The sequence below is a fragment of the Montipora foliosa genome, chromosome 7 (assembly GCF_036669935.1).
Source record: "Montipora foliosa isolate CH-2021 chromosome 7, ASM3666993v2, whole genome shotgun sequence".
Taxonomy (NCBI): Eukaryota; Metazoa; Cnidaria; class Anthozoa; order Scleractinia; family Acroporidae; genus Montipora; species Montipora foliosa.
In genome coordinates this window covers 14,832,799-14,850,298 of record NC_090875.1, presented here as the reverse complement: position 1 = coordinate 14,850,298, position 17,500 = coordinate 14,832,799, and the positions used below count along the sequence as shown (strand labels likewise).

The 17,500-nt window shown below is 41.1% G+C and overlaps 3 protein-coding genes across 3 annotated transcripts in view; 2 read left to right on the top strand and 1 right to left on the bottom strand.

Moving 5' to 3' along the window:
* LOC138010763 (uncharacterized) overlaps positions 1 to 17,500 on the top strand; it is an 82,845-nt gene that overhangs the window by 5,177 nt on the left and 60,168 nt on the right. The gene's annotated exons all lie outside the window — the stretch shown is intronic.
* Positions 921 to 6,114, top strand: LOC138010760 (kelch-like protein 2). Its single transcript, XM_068857737.1, has one exon. It carries the CDS (start codon positions 1,395 to 1,397, stop codon positions 3,285 to 3,287), a length of 1,893 nt encoding a protein of 630 aa, XP_068713838.1. The 5' UTR covers positions 921 to 1,394; the 3' UTR covers positions 3,288 to 6,114.
* LOC138010759 (F-box DNA helicase 1-like) overlaps positions 6,159 to 17,500 on the bottom strand; it is a 43,119-nt gene continuing 31,777 nt past the window's right edge. The window contains exons 18-22 of the mRNA XM_068857736.1: positions 15,316 to 15,420; positions 13,688 to 13,794; positions 12,239 to 12,280; positions 11,151 to 11,234; positions 6,159 to 9,802 (exon numbers count right to left, since the gene is read on the bottom strand). Coding sequence (XP_068713837.1) covers positions 9,713 to 9,802; positions 11,151 to 11,234; positions 12,239 to 12,280; positions 13,688 to 13,794; positions 15,316 to 15,420 — 428 coding nt within the window. The 3' untranslated portion in view covers positions 6,159 to 9,712. The remainder of the gene's footprint in view (positions 9,803 to 11,150; positions 11,235 to 12,238; positions 12,281 to 13,687; positions 13,795 to 15,315; positions 15,421 to 17,500) is intronic.

Here is a 17,500-nt window from a genome sequence, read left to right as displayed (position 1 = left end):
GATATGAGAGCTAAGTTATGAGAATGAGCTATTTTTCTCTTCAGGTCGCCAAATTAACAGAAGGTTTTCACGCATGGCTCAAAGCTAATTATAAACGTAATTCAGTTTTACAATGGACAACTTAAGGGAAATTATAGCGAAGCTCAGGCGGGTAAATAGCGTTTGCCCACGGGCAAGGACGTTTTTGTGTGTAACCGCTTTCCCTAGATCGAAACTGCCCTTGGGTTATTTCCATGGATACATAAAAAAGAACAAAAGAACTTTCTCGTGTCGTTCCTGAACTGAAAAGTACGGTTTATCTGCTCCCTGTGGTGGCTTGGCCAATTATAAAGCAGAACGTAGCTAATATACGAAGATCTGTAATTATATTAATTATCCCGGGCCCTCATTACACCCTATTATTTTACCCTGGGGGAGTCATTTACTGTGTAACCGCATCCCCTAGGGCAACATGAAACCTTCTATCTTTAAACTTTTCTGTGTCGGACCTCTGTCAGAATTCGTATTTCACGACGTCACCAAAGACCTGTTATGTCAAGACTATGATGTCGTCATAGAATTGTCTAAAGCTCGTTCCGGCCATAATTTCCCGCAAAAAAGAAAATTCATTTTTCTCTCAAGAAACCGGAATGGAATAATAAAACTACGTATTGACATTATAAAGGAACTCCATGGTAGCACCTTAAAAACAACGGAAACTGAAGAATATTTCCTTCGGCCTCAGGCAAATTAAAGATAAAAAACCGGAAATTTCTTTAGTTAGATTTTGACGTAAAAAAGAAAACCCCGGAATGAGGTTCGAATAACGTTTGTCGACGTCTCAGTTAGAGTTCGATTTACGCTTGTTTGCGTCTGCAGTAAGTACTTCCGTTGAGTAGAGTGAATGAACGGAAACTTTTGATAAATTCATCCGCACTTTCATTCATTTATCAATATCGCATTAGCAAAAATCTTTTATTAATTAACTTTCAACTAAAAAGCGTCATTTCACAGAGTTTTTATGACTGGCAGATTTGTTGCTACTTTGATATTGGATGCACGACCCTCTCCTCCCCATGGACAATTTATGAAACAAAGATGGCGTTCATCCAAGTGAGAGGAAACACGGAGTTCAACGACAACACACATTTTTAAATTTATACGGACTCCCTGGATTTTTATCAATTACTTGTCGATGTCTTTGTCTTTGTCAATTATTTATGTGTATAGTTATCTAACAATAGCCGCGAGAAACCGAAAGAATGACCTTGCATGCGATTTCAATATCATCCCAATCACTTTATACTGCTGGATGAAAATTGCATCTCGATTATCACTACGTCACATTGCTGAAGACAGTCTAAGCCGGGGTTCAGAAGTGGGATATTGGCAGGAGAAATCGTTCTTAACACCGAATGGCCGCTTCATCAAAGTGTTTTGAACACTTAACCCGGGAAGAAACGTTGAATTCGAACCAAGTCAACTTCAAATCGATGGAAATGGCTCAAGAACCATTCGACATAACCCTGGTCGTTCAAAACGGAAAAGAACTTAAGGCTCATCAAGATATTCTTTCAGAGGCAAGTCCGTACTTTGAGAAGCTCCTTAACAGCGGCATGAAAGAGTCTAGAGAAGGCGTTATTCGCCTAGAAACATACACCGAAGATGCCGTCAAGGCCTTATTAGAATTCATATACACTGGGAACGTGCCTACATGGAGCCATGAAATAGCCATCGATCTATTTATAATTGGCGATTACTTACTGCTACCGAGCTTGAAATCTCTCGCCGAGAAGTTTTTGCTAAGTTTGGAGACTTTGACGACGTCAAACTGTCTTTCAACGTATTCTTTTGCAGAGAAATATAAACTAAGCGAACTTAAATCAAAGACAAAATCATTCGTTCATGCAAATTTTCTGATGATTGCGAAATCACTAGAGTTTCTGAAACTCTCAAATACGGAAGTAGAGCTGTGGGTTTCGAAAGACGAAATCAATGTTAACGATGAAGAAGATGTTTTCGGAATCATTCTAAAATGGATTTCTTGGGACTACACGGGGCGAAAGAAATATTTCGCTGATTTATTTCGTCAAGTCAGACTTGTCTACATGTCGCGTGACTCGTTATATCGTGATGTCTTAACAAATGACCTTGTGCAGTGTAGCGAAGGATGTACTGCGCTTGTAAAGCAGGCCATGAAGCGGTTGCCGTGTCGAAACAACGATATTTTTCATGTTAGACCGAGGAGATCGCTGGAGGTGCCAGTTATCGTAGTGTGTGCCGAAATGTATGTTCTGTGTTATTTCCCGCGAGAAAACAGATGGTGTGAGCTTGCTAGCAATATCACCACACATTTAAGAGAATGTGAAATGGCCTCTTGCGGTGGAAAACTGTATTTTTTCCATCTTCTACAGCTCACGCGCGAATTATACGAGATGTCTGTGCTTCGCTACGATTCCCTATCAAACTGCTGGGACTCTTTGCCCTATAGAGAAGAAAGATACCTCAAACAAATATTTGCGAGAAATGATAGGGAGATATATGCTCTGGTGACGGATGCTTGCTGCGAATGTGAGAATTTAAGCTGTATTTGTTGTCGAGCGATTCGTGGCGAACCGCCGAATAGCAGACGAAAGAAGCTAATGTCGCACCTAACGAAGTACATACCCGAGTCAAACTCGTGGGTGGACGTTACTTCGTTTGATTTCGGTTTACGAGAAGGGATTTGTGTCGTAACAAAGGGAAACGTAATTTATTTCATCGGCGGTGGTGTCTTGATGCAGAGAATGGACAAGAGTTTACGAGACACTGAAAGATACGACTTGGCGACAAATCGGTGGGACAAGGTTGCTGATATACAAGAAGACAGAATGTTTGCTTGCGGTGCTGCGTGTCACGATAAAATCTTCGTTGTCGGTGGCATTAACCGACAGGGAGGAATGGTGACGAAGACGTGCGAGGTCTACGACGAACATACGAACGAGTGGCACTTCATCGCCAGCTTGATTTCTAGGCCAGCTGTGTTAAGTAGTATTGTTTGCGTTGATGACAAGCTCTACATTGTTGGCGGGTGTTGTGACCTGGATGGCAACCAGACGGGAAAACTGCAATGCTATGATCCTCTGGTAAACGAATGGACCGAAGACATACAAATTCCTGTTGGTCGCAAGGGATCGAAAAATTCCTTGAGGTATTATTCCAACGCTTGCTCGCTGAGAGTGTACAGAGAATTTGTTGACAATCTGGACAATTCATCGACCAGGCGTCACGGTGGATTGTGTGACAAACTAAAATGCTTGATCATGTAACGCCAATGTTTACTTTTTATCCCAAGAGACAATAGGAAGCTTAAAGGGGCGCTGTCATGCTAAATTAGTAATTTATCTCACATGTACAACATCCCTGACAACCCACCAAGAAGATGAAATGTATTTATGGTACAAAGAGCTATTCGTATTTAATATTTTGTGGACTTCCTGAAGACATAGTCTCCAAACTTGAAAAAAACTGGCCAGATTTTCAAGTTTCAATCCATTTCCATCCTCTCCATCCTTGGGTTCAAACAACAAAGAATAGCTTCAGTGCACTTTCAATGGTTACTCGCAACAAATTGACTACAGCATTATTTTTTGGTCCTCGTAGATGCAAAGACGTCTTTTAGTGTTTTGAAGTTTGACTAAAATAGCGTGACAATGCCCCTTTAAACTCGGCGTCCATTGAACTTTAAGTTGCCCTTAAGGTAATTTCTTGGCAAGGGTTTGCTCAGGGTTTAACTCCAGATTAACTCTCCGGTTTGTGGTCACACAGCAATATATTTCCCCAAGAGAGACAAACGTTGCCTGATTTCAAGCCAAGGGGGACAAGGTAAAGGTCTGAAAATTATGGGATTAGAAACTATTGATCCACATATTTAGAAAGTGCACACCAACCTTTAAAAAATCCTCACGTTTGGTGTTGAGACCCAATATTATTAAGCGAGATACAGCCATTTAAAAACGTCAAAATTTACAAAAAAAATGTATGTCCATCGATCAAAACAAACAATTAGGCCAATGCAGACCAGTTGCCTCATTTGGTGGAGCAACGGAGCAACGGAAGGTCGCAGGTTCAAATCCCGTCCCGACCAACCGTAGGGTATTCATCAAAACGGAGGAAAAGGTTTCATGTACAAATGGCTAAATTTTCAAGGATAATAAACTGTCGGTCCACTCTGGGAGGTAAAGAGTTTGCATATCAATCCCAAAGAATAGCAACAGAATTTCCGGTTTTGCATTCTGGTTTATTCTCTCCACTCTCTATTTTCGCAACAGTTCATTTTTTTTTTTTTTGGGGGGGGGGGGGGGTATTTGTAAAATTAAAACAATGGATATCCAGTTCACTGAAGCATGATATAGTCCCAAGGGTATTTTTATGGAAATCCCCCAAAACGTATTGCATTATGGGATGGGGGAATATTCAATCAAAAATTCGCCGACTTGGCATTGATTTCGCTACTTGAAAGGCAAAAACATACAGACGGAGGGGGGGTGATCTGATGACGTAATTTAAAAGACTGGGAAGAAAAATCTTAACGCCGTATCCCACAACCGCGCGCGGCCTTAGGTGTTGTTTCCAAACTCTCTGCAGCATGGCCATCCGCAAAACTCAAACAGATCATTACGTGTCTACCACATTTCCTGTTATTACTGAATAAACCTTCAAGTAGACCCGACAAGATCTAACCTCGCCTCTGCCATGTTGAATTCGAAAATAAGGCCGCGCGCGGTTGTGAGATACGGCGTTAAAATTTTTCTCCCCAGTCCTCCGAATTACGTCACCACATCACCTTGGTTACTGCTGTGTAACCGAAAACCAAGAGTTTGTCAAACTACAAAGCAAACTCGACCCAAAGGCGATGGTTTGATCGGGACTCCAGTGTAAATATAACATTTTACCAGGCTTCGGTTGTTCAAAAGGTGGATAACGGTATCCACCGGATAAATACTAGCAAAACCAAACAATTGCGCCGGTGAGTGAACGTGCTGTACACAAATACAGCAAAATCTGCGTAACAAATTTAAGGGAACAATAGACTTGAGCAGTCTCGACAATTATTCACAAACGTAAAGCATATCAGAAGTGGGTGTTTGCGGTGAGGCAATCTTCAACGTTCTCCGAATCCGAATTTAATAACTGCTTTGATGAACAAGCACAATAACTAACGAGGACAAAAGGTAACTCACTGAAATGATTATGAGAACAACTTTGGGATGCAATTCATGCTCTTCCTCTTCGGCAGCTAGGAGCTGAATAATCTCCTTTGCCAATCACCTCCAAGTTAACAACAAAAACACATTCCAAAAAACAACCATTCACTTCTGTCGTGAAATAAATGTCGACACAATTTGGACCTGTATAGGCAACGCTAAAAATTAATATTCTCGCATATTGTAGCCTGTGCAAAATTAATGTTAGAATTATTGTGAGACTTGCAAAGTCCAGAAGTCTGGTATTGCCTTTTATTGAGGAATAGAACAAATAAAAATGTTGACAACGTATATACAATCTATCATATCATGCTATTGTGAATTGATAATAAATTGTCTATTATACAGAACAAATTGTTGAGAAAAAAACTGTCACTAAGGAATAACAAAACGCGCACAATGAAAAATATCCAGGAAAACCAGTAAGGATTTTAAAGGATATTCAATACCTATGGCTTCACAATGGTCAGGTCGAGTTAAAAATGGTTGGTCTTCACTGGTGACGTAAGCATAGGCGCAAGCCACACATGCAAACTCAGCAGCGGCTTTTTCAGTAATCAGGAGCAGGTCGTTTCGCCTGAAGCCAGTTCGCCCGATACCTTAATAACACAACCAAGATCACACAGAACTTATCAATTTACGAGTTACATTTGATTACAAAAATCAGCGATATTACATGACGTTTCGAAGTCACCTTGACTTCATTTTCAAGTGATAAATGTAATGGCCGTTTCAAGTGGTTGTATATGACGTCATTTTTTGGTTTTATCAACAGAGTTGATAATGTAAATTAACCACCGTACAGGGATAATAAATGCTAACCCTTTCGAGCGTAAGACCTTCGTCAGAGCGAATGGATTCGCTCAGACGAAGGGCTAACGATCGAAACGTCAGCTTTTATTATCCCTGTACGGTGGTCAACTTACATTATCAACACCGTTGATAAAACCAAAAAAATTTGTGTTCTTCTTCCCCACCGAAGCAGCACCAGTTTCTTTAGAAACTACTTCCTTTATTCCTTTGTTTATAACGCCAGCCAACGAATTAGTGTGCGCGCGATAAAATGTTCTTAACAAATACTTTCGCGCGAATGGAGTCTGACTGTGTGTTAAAAAACGTCGTGTAATGTCGCTGATTTATTTCAAAGAGTTTTTACCTCGTAATTTACGAGTTGCTTGAAAAAAAAAACATTTTTCCCCTTTCTCGCTTAATGCCTACGCGGTTTATTCTAATTTCCTTCGTGGACTGATGACGCACGTTTTGCATGTCAAACGAGTAGAAAAAGTAATTGCAAACATGAACATCTCGATTCTCGTCGACGACGTTGTTTTCTATGTCCTTATTAGGGATCTTAAGAACTACGACGACGACGTCGACGAAAACGCCACAAAACAATGATATCATTGGTTAAAAGAGCATAAATAATCGTGCTGCACGTGCAGCACGGATTTTAGCTCATATTTTTGCGGTTCTCTGCGTTACGACGACGTGAAATCACTAAATTTTAGGTTTTGACGACAACGTGAGCATGCAACAGAGAATCTTTCATTCTCTACTTTCAGTCTGAAACCGCTCGTACCAACTTATTTTTAGGATACTTCGCTCACATTGTACGACGTGAACGAGATGGAATAATCGCGAAAGACTTTTACAAGAGTACAAGTTCTATTTTGAGGTGACGTTTTCGTCGACGTCGCCGTCGTAGATCTTAAGGTCCCTATTAGCAAAAAGGGTTACAGAGCGGGAGTTGCCCAGCCCGACTCTCGGAATTACTTCATCTGTAGATGAAAAAGAAACGAAAGTGTGTTCCCCATGACATTCGTGTGGCCGAAAATAGACGCAACTGATTACAAGAAATTACGAGGCTTTCCGCCCGAACATCATCAAAAATGCCATACCGTGCTCGGATGGTTTCATATGCTGATTCAGAAACAACACAACACAATTAGTGGCCCGCTATTCTGCAGTTACCCCGTCAAGGGAAACCGACCTCCGTTTTTATCAATAGAGAGCTTTAGATTCTAGGACGAAAAAGACTACGAGTACGAAATTTTCTCATAGAAACAAAAGTGAGCGCGCGCAAACCAGCGTCATTTTGGCGGGAAAAACCTGATACCGTCGTCATTTTAGTACGAGATTTTCGTCGTGTCAAACAAGTCAACAACAGGGTAGCAGTTTTGGCATTTTTCGATCAGCAAAAAGGCCCAGGTAACAGCAATAAGGATAACTGAGGAACCTATTTTGCTAACAAAGAAAAAGATTAATCCTGCGGGTTATAAATTTTCGAAGTATATTTTCGCTAAAAACTGCCATTCAAAACTCGTACTCGTTCTCGTCCTAGAATCTAAAGGTCCCTAATAACTACAAAAAATCCTAGACTTATACCATACTGTCTCTGCCTATTTTCTTTTGATATGGCTTGTTGTGCAATACACTTTTGATTTATCATTAGACGCTATATTGGAAGCGCGTGAGACAGGTCGGGGTAACAAAACGAGGGGGTGTGGGACGGGAAGGAGAGGGAGAGAAAAACCCGTCTGCCCGATCACCTGCCTTTTCTCGGTGGCTGCGTCCATTGGTGGACTCTCCCTCTTTCTCTCCTGCCCCCACCCCCTCATTTTTGTCACCCGACTCTAACGTATCGCACATGCTTCCGATATAGCGTCCAGTCGGATACGTATTAGGCTTATTTAGCAACAGAACGGAAACTTCAGTGGCGACGGCGCGCGCAGAAGAATACCAATGAGAATTCAGAATAGAGCAGAATCCACTCTTTTCTTCTCTATTCTGAATTCTCAATGATATTTTTGCCGAGCGGCACGTCGCCACTGACGGTCCCGTTCTGTTGCTAAATAAGCCTATTTCGCGATAACAACATCATCTACCGCCTGGGAGCAGGCTACTTGTAATATTTAATGCTATTGAATGCTTATGTTCATGATTTCGAGGGCTCTGTCATGGGTCTTTTGAAGCCTGGGGCCTGTTTCTCGAAAGTCCCGAAACTTTACGGGCTATTTTCGGGTGTTACCATTCCCTATTTTCGAATTCCCCATAATACACTTAGTTTGCCCCCCAAATTTTGCATAAACTATTGTTTTCAAATGCTCTTGGGGACACTGCATATTCCCAAGAGCATTTGAAAACAATGGTTTATGCAAAATTTGGGGGGCAAACAAAGTGTATTATGGGGAATTCGAAAATAGAGAATTCCCTTTTTATCTCAAGAACCTACAGGATTTAAGTCTTCACACTTCACAGTTATTTTTCTTTTTGTTACCTTGAAAACATGTTAACGGATCGGCTTTCTAAAACAAGCGGTTGGCAGTTTCACAAATGGTTTTTCGGGCCCGAAAAGTCTGCGGGACTTTCGAGAAACGGGTTCCTGGAGCCCGTTTCTGGCAAGTCCCGAAAACCCTTCGGGCACGAAAAGCCACTGATTTACGAAACTGCAACCCAGTTGTTTTCACAAGCAGGTATTAAATGTGTTTCAAGACAAAACGATTGTGAAGTTTGATGCCTGAAAACCTCTGGCTTCTCAAGATACAGACTGGGAAATCTGTGATACCCGAAAAAAGCCCGCAAAGTTTCGGCACTTCCGATAACTACGCCCCCGCCGGTTTCTCGAAAGACCCGCAAAGCTTCGTGGGTGTCACAATTCCCTCTGTATCTTAACAAGGTACTAGCCTAAGGGTTTTGAGTCCTCAATTTTCATAACTATTTGGCTAGTATCTTGAAAACATACTAAAATACCAGCGTTTAAAACAAGTGGATGGCAGGGTCAAAAATGGCTATTCGGGCCCGAAAGTTATCGGGACTATCGAGAAACGGGTCTCGGGTCCTCACAAGCGTCGCAAGAATATGCATATCGCAAAATCCGCGAAGAGCGCCCAAAATAGAAACTTTATTATATCTCTCAGATGGTACGAGCGCCGTGATTCGCTAAATTAGCGGGCCGTATTCTACAGAACGGCAAGCTGTACAGCCCACTAAATTTAAAATTTCGATAAAACAGTCTCTAGCAAGTTTTTCATGTCGTTTCTGTAACATAAACTTGTAAAATTGTTTGAATCTTGCAAGCAACTGTTTCAAACAGCCAAGAAGATTTAGTTTTTCGGATTTTGACACGGCAATCTTTGTGGCAGTTGAACCTTTCGCTTGACTTCGACTCACGGTTTCCTTGCCCACGCGCCGGATTAACCTCAGAGATATAATAAATATCTTACTATCCTCGTTTTTTTCCCGGTGATTTATGGCCCGCCGTGTGCCATCATTTGAACGGGGTTAACCAATCGTTGGTCACACACGGTTCAACATTTTCTGATCGAAACATGTTGCGAAATGTTGAGCCACGTCTCACAAGCTTAACGCACGAAATGTCATTCATATATTGATTTGACATTGGATTGGCAGCAAAGCACAAAGTTGTACAGTGCCTGCCTTAACCTACTGTGTTTCTGTAGGTTCCGTCGGTGTCATTTAGCATTCATTTACGCTTCACCCAAACATCCAAGGTGTGGAGCTTTAGCCATGGCACAAGAAGAACAGAGAGGACCGCCTGGCACTCTGACGTTTCCACCCTAGAGAAGGACAAAAATGTCCAATAAGAATTGAAATGAAATCATGGCACAAACACACTCGGGAAGCACTCGTGCACACTCGGAAAACACTCGAGCACCTTCGGACTGTTAAAGAACAGACGCTCTTTTTTCCAAATCTTCGGTGGTGATTTCGAAGACAAAGCTGAGCGTTAACTATTAGTAAACTTTCCTGCCAAAAATAAAGTATCAATTTATATCTCTTAAACGAATTTTAAGAAAATTTGTAGACAAGAGTATTAAGGGCATTAAGAAAGATCTCTGACCTTTTCGGCAGCAAAGCACAACAAAAATTGCTTGAGAAATCCACTTGTAAATACGCCAAAACAGAGCACATTTTGATAGAGAGAATATTGAAAATCACACATTGAAACTAAGGAAATGAAATAATTTTCGAAGTGAAAGTTCATTGCAGTTGTGAAACAACCAACCAGGGCCCGGTTGTTAGAAAGCCGATTAACTTAACAGAGGATTAGCATAAACGTTTGTTTCACGTTTTCAACTTTTTGGTAATAGTTTCTTTTGCCTATTTTTGTATCTCAAGATTGACTGCTTTTAATGCGTTGAACAGCAATTGGGAGTAGAGAAATTAACTCCTCGATTAATTTTTAATCTGCGATTAGCGCTAATCGGCTTTTGACAACAGCGCCCAGATGTTTAAAAGAGTACGTGACCACGCTACAGAACCACCTTTTCTCTGTCAATGATGTATGAAGCCATCTTGGAGTTGGGCATATCATGGAACTGCAGAGTCGCTCAAGTTATTTCAGGACGGCACGACCCTTTGTACTCTAGCTGTGACTAACCCTTTGACTCCCAGGAGTGATCAGCATGTAAATTCTCCCAACAATTTCAATGAAATGTCAGTCAGACAGTTATTGAGAATGTAGATAATTATCAGCTTAACAAGCGTGATCTTCATACAACACCAAATTTTCATGACTACCCCTACCCAACACAGAAAATCTATGGTTTTTGGAAGTCTTGCTATGGCCACTAGTTCAAGTTGCTCCGAGTAGTCTGTGGTTGAACCACTCGATCAACTGGTTTGTCTCCCTCCAGTTGTCATTTTTCACTCCCTTGTGTTTGTTGTACTGTATTTATTTATTTATTTGAACTGAATAGCTTCTCCAACAACTCAAGGTAAGTGGTCAAATGAGTGCCCATTTAATTTATTACAACTGATTCCGGTAATACATTTTACGGTTGCATACTTAACAATTAGACACGTAGCCCTTGCGGGCTACGGGTCAATACCCCATGAGGAGAAGCCAAATGGGCTATTGACCCGTGGCCCTTGAGGGCATAGTACTTGTGGCATAGTACTCACTAAAGTGATAGTTTCCTTCAGGACAGCAATGTGAGGCGACAGCGAGACGTCTATTTCAACCCCGCAATCAATGCAGACAGCAGACTGTGAAGTAGAAGGGAATAGCGTGTTCAATAAGAACGACAAAACAGCGCTTGTTTATAGGTGGGATATGAAGGCCCATAGGATGAATGTATAATCTGGTCTTACTCTGTGAGACTTTTCTTGAGACAACGGCCTCAGACCTGGCCTAGTGCCGGGTGCAGTGGTGGGAGTCAACTTCCATTTCCAGGTTATGCTCAAAATAAGAAGCCTAGAATTGACGCTATATCGGACATTCCTACCCAATATTTAACAAAACAAGTAAAGAGCAAGTAACCCTTCTTGAAAACTGAATATTCACAACGACTAAAACGAGAAGGGTATAGATGGTTTTCAATCACGTGATGAGACGGCCATGTTTGTGTACAAAACAATAGCAAATTATGGCACATGTTTGCATTATAATAGAGTAAAATTCCCAAAAGACTTTTTCCTCTATTGTTCTGTACACCAACATGGCTGCTGTGACGTCAGGTGAAAACCATCTATAGACCCCTTTCATAATGACGGGTCAACTAAAATATTCTTTTGTTTTAATGCTAATAATCCTTACTAGCCTCGCTACGACGAGCAAATGCCATAAGAATTTTTGCTTCAAAATGAGGGCAGTAGGTCTAATTAACATAAAGAAAAGGATGTGAAAGAGGTATCCATTTATGAAAGTGGTTTTTGAAATAACGAAAGAGAGTTTTGTGTGTCGATAAAGGACTCGTTGGATTCAGGAGCCCATCACCGGGAGCCTCCATCCAGACTATATCCTTGAGTCAACCTTTGCCCGTATCTTTTTATTTTTAGAATATTTTGTGACAGGAACGCGATCAATGGTGAGTGACTGCTTGTGACGTAATACAATAACTTTGTTCTGATTGGACGGGATAATGCATTCGCGGGAATTCGAACGATTAAAAATAAAAAGATACGGGCAAAGGTTGTCTCCAAGGGTTTATATGGGAGATTGAGGCTCCGGGTGATGGACTCCAGTTGGATTATATTATACAAGAATGTACCTGAGGCAAATCTGTTGGTGGCATCGCTTTAACGAAGTATTCCTGTTAGAACAGAAAGGACGATAATGACGAATACGATCATATACGACGATGCAACCCAGTCTCCACCCAATTCATGTATACTGTCTACAATGGTAACTAAAGCGTGTTAATGTAGAGTGTCTAGATTTTCATTTCATTACGTTGGGGGTTTGACTATTATCGTCAATTTGGGACGCTTAGCGCGTGATAAGGTTTATAGGAAATTGAATATCTATTTTTAATATCCCAATGCCTGAACTCGCTGGACTCGAACCTGGGAGTGTTCGATCAATAACCCATTCACTTAACCAAACTGCCACACTAGACGAATACCTAGGGTACTAACTACCCTAGACTAGTGGACTAACTTAATCACTAGACTACAACGTCGCTAACTGCCAGAAAATTATTATTTTTTAAAATGTCAATATTTTTTTCCTTCCGAATGCCGCTGTAAACGTGTATTATCACCCGCTAAGAAAATGTCGGTTACCAAACCTCCAGAAAAAGCTGACCCTTGTAAAATCAAGCACTAGACTTAACCACCGTTCATTAATGATTTTGTATACTAACTAATGTTGGTAAATAATCGGTACAATTATCAGCCAGTTGAGCTTTAGTGGTTAAGTGGATTAAAACAGTTCCTTCAAAGTGGGTGCTCCTGGTTCAAATCCTCTGTCCGGGAATGCAACTTTTAATTTTTTTTCTGCTGGAACCCTCAAGAGCACGAGCGATCATAATGAAATGAAAATCTGGACACTCTACATTAGCAGGCTTCAGTTAGCATTGTAGACTGTATACATTATTAGTCGGGAGATTTGATTGGACGATAATGACGACTACGACGATGATGACGAATACGACGACGATGATGACGATTACGACGCCGAAGACGAAGATGATAATGAAAATACTAATTACTGCATAAATAATTAATGAAAGGAAGGGAACAAGGTTGGACTTGTAGCGCAATTGCCTTATTATGGAGCGCGAATTACCTAACGAGCGTGGGACAGTTCACTGACCCGCCATGTTGGATTGAGGACGGGAATGGAAGGCACCCACCCCATTCGTGGTCTTCTAAGAACAAGGACAACTTCGCCTTAAACGTACTCTGTTCATTCGCGATTATCCCAAGTCATTCGAAATGGTTTGAACGGTGTGAATGTTTAAAAAGAAAATCGGAAATTTATCATTTGGTGCACATGACCTGCACATGATCAGAAACGGTGCGCCTTCTCCTGGCGAGAAGACAAGCGAGAGAGAGCGAGGGTTTCCAATCCTTGCCAGAGTTTTCTTTGTATCTTTTGTGGGCCCATTCCATTTACTATAAATACAGAAAGTTCGTGGGCCTACGGGATCACTTGGTGACATCTATACAAAAGTATCAAGAATTCATGTTATCACGCAGGATTTTAAGTCGCATACCATTCTACAAGCGAGTAAGCGCAGTATGGTCCCATTAAGCTGAAGGCACTTCTTGGCGCGACTCACAGCGACGTAAAGCAAATTCTTCTCGTCGTCGGGTTGCCTATCTATGTAAGTATGCAAAAGAAAAGAAAAAAATGAGTTACATTTAGGCTTATTAAGATTCACATGTTTATTGTCAAGATTTGCTCTAGGACGAGGCCACTGCTTTTGAATATCCTTGCGAAAATCAAAAGAGTTTGTGATAAAATTAAGCCATAAGAAGTCACGTGACGACGTTTCGACCTCCCCGAGGTCATTTTCAAGTGTGGATAACAATTACAAGATTAGCATGAATATATTACTAACAGTTGAAATGTCGGTAAGAATCAAAACAAATTCTTCTTTACTATTTCTCAATCACCTTGGATATTTTATCACATTTTAACATTCGAGTGCCACTACGACGAAAATTTTTGGTTTTCTTTTCGAATTTTTTCAACGTCAATTAAGTCAATATGTTCAAAATAATACAATGCATTTAAATTTGGAACGATAGAAGCGAGATAAGTCGGGAAATAGCCAGCCAAAAATTGCTAAAAATCTGTCCGCCATTACTCGGACGGCATTGGAGAAGCCTGCGATTATTTTGTAAGCGGCCTTCACGCAAGACTTGGCTCGTGACGTCATACGCGCATCGCTTCGTGGGCTTTTGACAAAGTGAACAAGTCGATCAAGGAGTAATGTATATAATATAAGCAAAAAGCAACTCGGCGATCTTACACATCTCATAGACGGCATGGGAAATTACCCGCGTTTATTTTGAGCGTTGCGCATATGACGTCAGACCCCAGGCGATCCAGCTAGACCCAACCCTTTTCCTCGCTCACGCTCATTTGCCGTTCGAGTAATGGCGGCCAGCGAAAACCGAAAAACTACGTTACAATAATCATACTTTCCGTGGGAATTTTGAGATAAAAATTGGCATGATACCTATTTAGTACGTCAATTTTCAAAATCTAAAGAAAAAAGGACATGCAAAATTTTCATCGTAGTGGCACTTTAAACTGTAAGTAATAAATTCTTTAACCACAATTGCTTGCAATCTGGTTGGCTAATTTACCATTGTCGATAAGAGTCTAGACAAAGCTGCTCCTGTCAGCGCTGGAGCGCTCATTTTGGGAAATAAACCAATCATATTACGAGAAAGTTATAGACAACGCTTGTGTTATGATCTTGGTCACACTATGAAATAAACGTTTTCTTTGACGTTGAATATTGTCACAGTTGTAAAAAACAAATCGAATGTGGTTCAGCGTTGGCTGCACTCTTATCGACCACGATATTCGTCATCACAGAGGTCAAAATTTGTTGCGGACTCATTTTGACACTGTGATGACGAATATCGTTGTCGAAAAAAGTACAGACAACGTGGAACCACATTCGATTTTTGTATTTTTTACACACACTTGAAAATGACCTCGGAGAGGTCGAAACGTGGTCGCGTATTTTAACAGAGCCTGAGTAACCTACAATCTCGGACAAAACCTGTTGAGACAAAAGAACATTTTTGGTACTCCAACAAGTTATTCAAATGTACCGCTTCAAGTTTGCCCTATTACTCCAAGGCTAAAACGTCGGTGACTTACCCAGTGGAATATGCCCAGTGTCCGATCCAGGTAGAAAGTCATCTGTGACTCGAACTGTGTCAAACTCGAGTCCTTTCGCTTTGTGAGCGGTAGAAAATATGATATCTATAAATGGAGTAAATCAAAAAATACTTTAAATCAGTATTTTGGAAAGCCAGGGTTTGAACCGAGTAACATGGCAAGGAAAAGTAAAGAGCCCGCAAATTCTTGCGCGGTGGCATTTTTAAGGTAATTGTAAAGATAGAGTCACTTTATTTTTCAACGGTAGTGCCGTCAACTCTGAGGCTGGTATCAATAGAAGCCGACGGTGCGCCGTTTTGCTTCTCACCCTCTGCGGGTGCTCCGTTTTACGGGTATTTCAAGCTATCGCTACACGGATCAGAACTAAGGAAGTCGGAACAGACGTTGAGGTCACCGAGAATCGAACTGGGGACCTCTTGCTCCAAACGCCACGCACAAACCAACTGAGCTGCCCCTGCTCCTTTTAAAGCTCAGTTTAAATTAAAGAGAGAGCAGCCGTGTTTAAAAAATGGGGTTCTTTTACGAACACAACAGTATTCTTCCAGACACAAGCTTTACATCAGCGGACAAACATGATCGCAGATTAAACCTCTTGCAGCGAGCTCTAGCTTGGACCTTTTTTACAACCTCGTCCCGAAGAGAGACCCTGGCTATGAGGTTGCCTTTTTCACACATTACATTTCGAAGATCTTTTTTTGCCAGGCAAAAGACAGGGCAGGTCAACATCTCAGTATAATAGGCCATGATCAATCTCCTGACGAGTAAAGAACAAGAGAGAACGAAGGGAAACGGAAAAGCACTTCAACCGAGAGCGACGAACCCTTCGTAACCCATGATATGGCAGACGATTTCGAGAAAGAAGACAGGATAGATTCAAATCGATTGTAACAGCTGGATGTCATCGCGAGCTGTCTGATTAAGGTTCAAGTCCTAGTGACTTCAGAAAGAGGGTAGTTAGGGTGGTTTGTAGAAACTGGAGAGAGCTGGATCGAGGAGGAAATGACGTCAAAGAACCCCCTAGTTTAAGATGCAATGCATATGTACGCAGCTGAATTAATATGCAGCACTGGAGTTTCGGGCTTTCAGATTTTTAAACTCGTGTTTTGCATATATAATAAGCTGCGTTTACATGCTGAAAATTTAAGCTAGTGAGTAAATGACGTCACTTTTCCCTAGATCCAACCCTCTCAGGTCCAATCGGACAGTTTGGAACGTGAGTAATGGCGGACCGTGAAATCCAAAACTTACACTTAGGTGCGTTCGATTGACCGTATTCCGGAATAAGAATACGTGGAGTGATGATTCAAAACGGTATGTATGGCGCTTTTGAAGCAACAAGGATAATAAACAGGGATGGCACTAGGATTTTTCAATCTGGGTCCTGGGACCCGCATGTTGGGCCAAATTGGGGTCCCAAAATCTTGGTGACCCTCTGCGAGAGAAAGAGTATGTTTTAAATTATGAGAAAAAGAGAGTAACCAACTTGGAATTAATATTGACGCATATGCATAGGACCGGCCGACAAAGGCTTTTTCTAGAAACGTTACATTCATTCCTGGACAAGAACTCTGTTAATGAAAGAGCACCCTTTCCAAGGGTTTACGCATCACTGGTTTCCTACCTTAGGAGCAACGAACAGTGACGTCTTTTGCTTTATATTTGCATTCAGTGACTTGCAGAGTACATTCCTCTGAAGAAGACCGCAGAAGGCGGTCGAAAATTTAGTTTTAACCTTTTTAGATGTTTTAAACCCCATTTCTTAGAACTTCAATTATGATCACAGATCGCTCCAACAGTTTTACAAACAACAGAATATACTGACAAATCAAAGCAAGTTGTGTGAGTTATTTAAGTCAGTGCCTTGCGTCCTGGGACGCATTAAAATTTCGATGATGCATTTTTTGGATTTTATTTGCGCAAAAATGCACGATTTTTGCGTTAACGCGATCCCTGATAAAGATATGTTTAAAATAGCATTTTAGCGAGTGTTTGATAATTTTAATGTGAATCTCCGTAAAAACGAAGGATTTCTAACTTCCATTCCATGTATTCCTATTCCGGAATACGGTCAATCGAACGCGCCCTTAAAGTAAAAAAACTTTGAATAAAAATCAAAGCTCAACATTTTGCCAGTCAAGTGTTAAGCAATCACACTTTCAAGCTC

Bases quoted from the DNA above. Each gene is read 5' to 3' on its own strand.
- LOC138010760 (XM_068857737.1), top strand. From the start codon at position 1,395: ATGGCCGCTTCATCAAAGTGTTTTGAACACTTAACCCGGGAAGAAACG.